At 41.2% G+C, this 8,742-nt stretch overlaps 1 protein-coding gene across 1 annotated transcript in view; it reads right to left on the bottom strand.

The window, feature by feature from the left end:
• Window positions 1–692: 692 nt before the first annotated feature.
• Window positions 693–8,742, bottom strand: part of CSUI_003022 (aspartyl protease asp5) — a gene marked incomplete at its 3' end in the record, with an annotated part of 11,753 nt that continues 3,703 nt past the window's right edge. The window contains exons 3-11 of the mRNA XM_068063220.1: window positions 7,901–8,176; window positions 7,526–7,687; window positions 6,296–6,727; window positions 5,347–5,584; window positions 4,425–4,612; window positions 3,850–3,902; window positions 3,211–3,322; window positions 1,921–2,283; window positions 693–1,117 (exon numbers count right to left, since the gene is read on the bottom strand). Coding sequence (XP_067924807.1) covers window positions 693–1,117; window positions 1,921–2,283; window positions 3,211–3,322; window positions 3,850–3,902; window positions 4,425–4,612; window positions 5,347–5,584; window positions 6,296–6,727; window positions 7,526–7,687; window positions 7,901–8,176 — 2,249 coding nt within the window. The remainder of the gene's footprint in view (window positions 1,118–1,920; window positions 2,284–3,210; window positions 3,323–3,849; window positions 3,903–4,424; window positions 4,613–5,346; window positions 5,585–6,295; window positions 6,728–7,525; window positions 7,688–7,900; window positions 8,177–8,742) is intronic.

Raw genomic sequence — 8,742 nt, 5'->3', positions numbered from 1 at the left:
TCAGTGCCAATCCATTCTTCTCATTCAACACACACAACTCCTCCTCCTCCTCTTCCTGACTAGCACTACTACTACTAGGACTATTCTTTTAGCTACTTTATCCCCACGACGACTACACCTACTACTATTATGAGGATGCCTAGTACTCTTACTATTGCGACTTCTCATATTATAGGGTACTGGTAGTACTTGCAGTAGTAGGAGTAGGAATACTAGTTGGACTACTACTCCTACTATTCCTACTACTGCAGCTACTAGTAGTAGTCCTTCTATTGCTAGGACAGGTGGGTTTGGCTCTTCCCCTCCTAGACAGTTTTCATAGGAGCGTCAGAGGAGAGAAAGACTCCATCCCATTTACATACATTCGCAAACAGAGAGGAGCAGTCACATAGAGAAAGAAAAAGATAGAGAGACACATTGATACCTATACATATAGAGATAAATAGATAGACAGAGCTGCGATATAGATGGAAATGTAGATATCTAAAATCTATCTGTCCAAAGAGACACAGGTAAAACATGGATAGACGTATCTTTCTCGGGTTCTTCTCTCTCCTCTTCTTCTTCTTCATGTATTTCTCATCTTCTTTGGTAGTGTGCCTTTCGCAGGACTCTCTTCTCTTCTTCCCGTCTCCCCCCATCTCTTCAGAGAAAAGAAACAAGGAGAGAAAGAATGAGAAAGAGGAGGTGTTTTATACAATTGTTTCATCTGTCTCATTGTCACTAAGAGGTAGATCCAGAAGAAGGGACTCGTTCCTTGTTCGCAGGCACTTATTCCTCTCCGTAAGAGTCTCTTCAGGGAGGCTGCGAGGCCTTGCAGAGCCAGGGGCATCTCGATGCTGTCTCCCATCGAGACTCCCCACAATCGACGATGATCTAGTAGGACCACGAGGAGGAGGAGAAGGAGGAAAGGCCTCACTCTCCTTTTCGCCTTGAGAAGAATCATAGTCACTCCCATCGACTCCTCCTCCTCCTCGTTCTCGTCGTTGCTGTCTTTCTCTTCTGCTTGTCTCACGTCGATCTATCGGCTGGTCTTCTTCATCTTCTTCGACGAAGAAGGTGTCGTTGCCTTCTTCTCCATAGAACACATCTTCCTCTTCTTCTCTCTTCTCTTCTGCTTCGAAGGAAAGAAAGAGAAGAGAAACAGAGAAGGAAAGAAAGAGATATGAAACTCGACAAAGAAGAGTGTAAGAAGACAGAGGACAGCTAATAGAGATATCCATGCTAGGAATACATTTCTAGATAGTAAGCAATAGATTGCAAAAGAAGAAAAGAGAAGACAGACTTGGGTAGATCCTACACCCGTCCTCCTTTTTGTAGTTGAGGTGTCTATACACTTGAACTCATTCATTCGTTCTCTAGCGAAGACGACTATCACCTTGCCTACAGCCCTATAGACATATAAATAAATGTATGAAGGACTCCTATACAAACACACACCACAGTCGACTTGACACTACATAGACAAATAGAGAAATACACTAAAGATAGATAAATAGATATATCGAAGATATATAAATAGATAGATTCACTAAAGATAGATAGATAGATAGATAAATGCATAGATTGAAGGGAGATGGGTAGATAGACAGAGTGAAGATAGATAGATAGAATAAAACAGGGATAGATAGATTAAAGATAGATTAAAGATAGATAGATAGATCAAAGATAGATAGATAGATCAAAGATAGATAGATAGATAGATCAAAGATAGATAGATAGATCAGAGATAGATAGATAGATAGATAGATTCAACGATCTATCTATCTTTGATTGATAGATAGATAGATCAAAGATAGATGGATAGATTAGAGATATATAGATAGATAGATTAAAGATAGATTAAAGATAGATAGGTGGATATTTGGAGTGGGTAGAGAAATGTGTGTGTGTGGGTCGATTGATCTATTGATTGATTACCCTCTCCCTGATCATTATAGTAGGGGGGGGAGGAGATATCCCTTGCAGCAGTGAAGGGTCTAGCTGTATCGACACCTCGATACTTTTGAAAAGACTTTTGTAAATTTCTTTCTTTCTTCGTTTTCGTGAACTTCTCAATTCCTTTCAGCATGCTCGTAGAAGAGACAACTAAAGGAAGTGGATGCGCAGAAGAAGAAGAAGAGGTCGGGGGAGACGTAGTAGGAAAAGGAGCTATCGCTGAGGAAGGCGAGCCTCTTCCACGAGAGAGGAAGAGAGAAGAGAAAGGCTTGATCGTTTGCAAGAGAATGATGAGCATCGCTAGGAGGATTCCTATCAGAATGAGAGACACCGCGACCCAAAGATCTAGAAAAGAAAAGAAGACAGAAAGAGACAGAGAAAAAGAGAGGACAAGGAAAGAATTACGATGAGACGCAGAAAGAATAAAGAGATCTGCCCCTTTTCGAGAGATTTCGAGGGAAAGACTGTGTGAAGAGGAAGAAGAGATCATTGATATGCTTAAGACTCGAGAAAGAAGAAGAAGAGGATAGGAATGAAGAGAATGGACGGGAGAGAAAGAAGAGTAGAAGAACTACGAGAAAAAGGCAGAAGAGCAACTTCTCGCACATCCAGAGTGGCGTGCATCTTCTTAAGAATGAGAAAGAAGACTAAGAGAAGATACACCTCGTACACGTATCGAAATAGACATATCCATGTGTAGAGAATACACAGAGGTCTCGACGAGTTGATAGAGACCTTAGAGGGTTACGTTATATAGGTCTAGTACACGCGGAGAGAGAGGCAAAGAAAGAAAGTCCTTGTATTGGGAAATCTAGAGAGATAGACATAAATAGACAAGAAGATCATCAAAAAGAATCTTCACTCCCACAGAAACGCCAACAGGAAAAAGCAGGAGAGGAACGCGGGCAAGCAAATGAAAGAGAAGAAGAAATGTCTCTCTCTCCACCCCCTTAGCCCTGTAGATAAATAGATAAATAGAGAGATAGATAGATCTATATATCAGCGTGATAGCACTCTTCTCTCTCTTTTAGCGTATATCGAAACAAACACGCACGCACATTTACCTCATAGGCATGTACAGATAGATTTCTATTCACATATCAAGACCATATCTATATCTAGCCAGGTATGTATATGTATACATATATATATATATCTACATATGCAGAGATCTATATCTATATAGGTATCTATGTCTACAGATATCTCTTTGTAGGTTTGGAGAGATGGGAGGTATGCGAGCACGGCGGATGTAAGGGGGGGGGGGGTTACTTTTCGCAGAGAAGAGTGAATGAGGTTCTTCTTCTTCTTCTGTCTTAGAGGGCGACTCTTCTTCTTCTTCCTCATTCTCTTCTTCGCCTTTGAGCTCCCCATCAAGCACACCCTACACACCCGCCGAAAGAAAGAAAACGAAAGAAAACATGGAAGAGTGAGAAAGAAGGATGAAAGAGAGAGAGAGAGAGCGAGAACGAAAGAAAGAAAAGGAAAGAATGGAAGAGAAGAACACGGCGAGTAAGTCTACGTGAGAGGAGATGAAGACCTCTACTGTCCTCTATCTTCTCGAAGAAATACACATACACTACACATAGATAGATAGATAGATTAAAGATAGATAGATAGATAGATTAAAGATAGATAGATAGATTAAAGATAGATAGATAGATTAAAGATAGATAGATAGATAGATTAAAGATAGGTAGATACATAGGTAGGTACATGCGTACATCAGGAGCAAGAGAGAGAAAGGGGGAGAGAGAGAGAGAAAGGAGGAGGCAACTCCTTTGCTCGTCTTCTGTCAGTTAGCTTGAAAGAAGAAGAAGAGAAAGGCGAGAACACGTGTGTATCTCTATCAAATTTTAGGAGAGCATTGAGAGTGTGCGTAGCTTTCATTCTTCTTCTTTTCATTCTTACACTGGGCGAAGGGACTCCCTTAGGCACTCCTACAGGTGGACGTGAATCTACGCCTTCCATACAAAGAAAAGAAAGAGAAGAGAAAAGGAAAGAAAAGGACAGAAATGAAAAAGAAGATGGAAAAGACAATTGTACGAGAGAGAAAGGAAAGGACTTCTCTCAAGCTTCTTCTTCTTCTTATCCCCCTTGTCTTCTTCTCTTTCTCCACTCCTCCAACTGTACATAGATAACTTCCGCAAAAAGCTATCAAAATACCTATACACATACAAAGATCATCTACCTCTATACCTATCTATCTCTCTATCTGCCTATCTATAAATCTTCAATCTACCCATCTATCTACACGCACATACCTATCCATCTATACGTAGCTATGAATGTATGCAGCAACCACATACATAAACACTTATATGTATATAGATATAGATTTATATATATATATATATAAAGATATCCAGTGGATCTGTAGATAGATAGACTAGAGACAGACACTCTGATCTGCATATATTTGAGTATGAGTGGAGGGATGTATTTTTCCTCTGTCTTTCCTTTCGTTCCTTTTGCTCTGTGCATACCTGTCCCAGGTGTATGTACACCCGGAGGTCCAGGGGGTCGTTGATCGAGGAAGTAGGTAGGACACTTCGCGGCGGCAAATCCGACTCGATCGTGCTCTCGATCAAAGAGGACCTGTTTATTCTTGAAGAAAGATAGACCCAAGACGCTTGCGCTCATCTTATTATCATCCAAACCATCGCAGAAGTATCTTCAAACACCCCAAAGAAAGAAAGAAAGAAGAGAAAGAAAGAAGAGAAAGAAAGAAGAGAAAAAAAGAGATAGGAAAGAGAGAAGAAAGGGTTTAGTAAGAAAGAAAGAGATACAGAAAAGACGCGGGGAGAGATGAAGACACGAAGAGGAAAGAGAAGAAAGGAAGAGATGGAATAGGGGGAGTAGTAGGCAAGATAGCGCAAAAGATAGACAATAGATAGAGTAAAGAGAGATACATGGAATAAAGATAGATAGATTAAAGATAGATGAGAAAATGAATAGCTTGATTAAAGATGAATAGATCGTCTTTGATACTCGGTCTATATAGGGAGAGGAGAGAGAGAGACAGAAGAAGAGAGAGGTCTTAATGAGAATTCTCATGAAGGGCAAAGACGAGAGATAAAAAAGTTGAAGGAAAAGACGAAAACCGCCCTTTCTCACATCTCTCTCTATCTATTTCTCTATCTATCTTTAATCTATCTATCTATCTCGCTCTCTATCTACCTATCAATCTCTCTCTCTATCTCTCTATCTCTCTCTCCCGATTCACGGCATCTATATGTCTAACCTGCGCTAGCACAGCCATACACCTACACTAATCTACACATGAGAGCCTCCTCTGTACATACGCCACACCTCCCTGCATGCATGATGGACCCCCCCTATCTCTATCTTTCCCTCGTTTCAAAGAAATGACATGAAAAAGAAAACCTCTTCTTTTCTTCTTCTTACCCCCCCGTTCTTCTATAGAGATATCCTTGAGGCATCCACAAGAGCTGCGAATGAGCGTCGTCTCCAAAAGTGACTTTGATAGGAGGAAAGAGAGAACTTAAATCAGTCCCAGGAGGCATGCGCCAGCACAGCCTCCCGTCTCTCTCTCTCTCGCAGAATAACTCCGGGCGACAGAATCGAGATAAAAAGGATCGCCAACGACCAAAGACCGACGGAGGAAAGTAAGAATACGTCGTCCCTACCAACGAAGGATAGAAAGATACAAAGAAGAAAGGGAGTGACAGGAGAAGCGAAAGACCGAGAGAGAAAGAAAGAAGAAAAAGGGAAGAGGTCTAGATGTATGTGGATGGATGATGTGTAAAAGAGAAGCTTCTGAGTGATAGGGAGGAGGATGGGGAAGTGCATAGAAAGGAATGGAGACAGAGGAATGTGAGAAAGAAAGAAAGAGAGAGAGAGAGGTGAAAAGATGCTTCTTTCTTCTTTAGGGAGATGAAGATTCTAGATCCATCTACATACATACAAAGGAGATTTAATACGATCGCTTCTACATAGAAAAGATTTCAGAGATAGCTCCTATGAGTCTTCTTAAAAGGCTTACCATCAAACACTCCGCCTCTCCGCACTCTCAGCACAACACCTCTATCTTCCATCAGTCTATCTATCTTCTATCTACCTATCTCTCTTTGATCTACCTCTCTTTACTTATCTTTAATCTCCCTCTCTTAGAGCAATCTCTCCTTATCTACCTCTCTTTGATCTATCTTCAATCTATCTCTTACAGAGGAGTCTTTCATGTGTATGGACGTATCGACCATAGGTTTCCAGTTTAGACAGAGACAAGATCACCCGTCTTCACTCTCTCTTTCTCCCTCTCGTATCTTTCTGTCCCTCTCTTTTCTTTTTTCTTTCTTAACCTGAGAAAGGCGCATGTGTGCGTGAGTTTCCCTACCGGAGTCGACCATCGTATTGCCGAATTCTTCTTCATTGTATCCTAAAATAAGGCCCTCCACCTCCATGCGAGCTAGAGGCACCCTATATGTCGAGTGGCTGATGATTCGCGTCCAGGTGATTAAAGAAGAATAGTGAGGAGAGACCCCTTCTAAATCTTCAAGATCTCTCATTCTCTTCATAATCTCCTCCTCTCCTTCTCTCGCTTTTTCTTCTTGGCCTTCCGTCACACGTCGTTCATGCGTCGTCACGAGAAACTTCTTTTCTTCTTCTTCTGGACCTCCTCCCCCTTCGTTAAGGTAGCTTTTCGAAGAAGATGTATCTTGAGAAGAAAGAAAGAAGGAGGCATGGCTAGGAGTCGAACCCTCGCGCTGTCGTGGAGAGACAAGAAGAGAAGGCTCATACCCCCCGACGGTAAGGAGACCGCCATCCTCTGAAAGATGAACAGAGAGAAAAAGAAGAAGAAAGGAGACGAAGACATGACAGATATGCAGAGAGAAGGAAAGAGAGAAAGAGAAAGCAAGATGAAGAAAAAGAAGTAAGGGGGGGGGGAAGGTGCAGAGAGGAAGAAAGAGAAGAGAGGGGCATAGCGAAGAACAAAGAGAGAGACCAAGAGAAGGGAAATAACAGAAGGAAAGGAATGCATGCACCCAGAGGTATTATAGGTCGATAGAGATGGTCGAGCGATTAACGAGAGATAGATTGAAGGGAAAGATAGATAGATTAAAGATAGATAGATAGATAGATAGATAGATAGATAGATAGATAGATAGATAGATAGATTAAAGATAGATAGATAGATTAAAGATAGATAGATAGAAAAGACGTATGAAAATGGGTTGTACATACACCAAGGAATATCTCTCTCTATATATGAATAGATATAGGTCTGTATATATATATACACATACATGCAGAGGGAGATAGATAAAGACGTCGTAGGTATAGATGGACGAGGAAACCGACGTATTTAGATCTAGCAATAAGGGGGGCTGAGACAAGAGAGAGACACAAGAAGATAGACGTTCTCGATGTATCTATCCATCCACCCATGTATCTATCTCTCTATCTCTATGTATATCTATCTTTCTACTCCGCATCGATCTATCTCTCTCTCCCTCTCTCTCTTTTTCTTCTTTCTCTTCATGACTCTCCAATCCTCTCTCAGTCATCCCCTGCCCACCCCCCTCACCGCTACTACCCTCTCTCTTTCTTTCTTTCTCTTGTCTACCTGATATGCATACAGAGAACATTTTCTGTTTGACGAGATTATCGCCGTGAGAGAACATGACGTCGAGGAGTGTAGGCTGGCGATGCCCCTTAGGAAAAGAAATCCCAAAAATACCCGCCGCCTTCTGAGTCACAAATAAGTTCGTCTCCTGTGTATGACACCCTGCAACAAGAAAGAAAGAGAAAGAGATTAGACAGAAGAAAGAGAAAGAGATTAGAGAGAAAGAAAGAGAAAGAGATTAGACAGAAGAAAGAGAAAGAGATTAGAAGAAGAAAGAGAAAGAGATTAGACAGAAAGAAAGAAATTAGACAGAAAGAGAGAAATAAACTAGAGGGGAGACAGAGAGAGAGAGAGGGAGAGATCATCTTTCCTCACCTACGAAGTCATATCGTACAGGAGGGTTATTCTGCTCGACTTCTCCTAGAGCCACATGGTCTGAGAAATAGATGCCGTGAATGGAACTTCCTTCGCTGTATGTTTGGGTGTACATACACCTGTGGGGGCTACCAGGATCACTCAAGAGACTTCCTCCTCCTCCTGTTGCGCACGTGCCGAAGCATCTTTCTTTATCTCGGCAATCGACCCATTCACCCGTCGAGCTACGACGTGTATCGACGGCTGGATCTAAATGCTCTCCGCATGCCTCGCACCCTGCACCAAATAAGGAAAAAAGAATGAAACAGAATGAAAGAAAGAAAGGAAAGTCGCAAGAAGTGAGAAGGTCTCTAGGAGAGATGAAGAGATAACAAAGAAGAGAACAAGGAGGGGGAGACGAAGAAGAGAAAGGTCATTTCTTCTTCTTCCTCTCCACCTCTCTATCTCTCTGTTTCTTTTCGTCCATGACAACTGAAGAAGAAATACTCTTGATCTCTTTCTGATAGAGGAAATTTTTCTCTCTTTTCTTTTGTCTAGTTTCTCTTCATTCTCCATCTCTCTCTACACCCAAGAAATTCACTCATATCCACACACATATCTATAGCTACATACATATATATACATATATATACATACATATATGTATATATATGTATATATATGTATACATATATGTGGTCCTATCATCGGACATCATAGTAAAGAAGCTAGTCCGCATGAAAAGCCCGAATAGTTTCTCTCTCTATCTATATATAAATATATACATATATAGATAGATGAATCGAGGAGTAGAGGGTCCCTCATACCTTCTTTGATATGCAAGAGATAGATAGATTAAAGAT

The sequence above is a fragment of the Cystoisospora suis genome, assembly GCF_002600585.1.
Source record: "Cystoisospora suis strain Wien I chromosome Unknown contig_1282, whole genome shotgun sequence".
Taxonomy (NCBI): domain Eukaryota; phylum Apicomplexa; class Conoidasida; order Eucoccidiorida; family Sarcocystidae; genus Cystoisospora; species Cystoisospora suis.
This window is presented reverse-complemented; position numbering and strand designations above follow the sequence as displayed.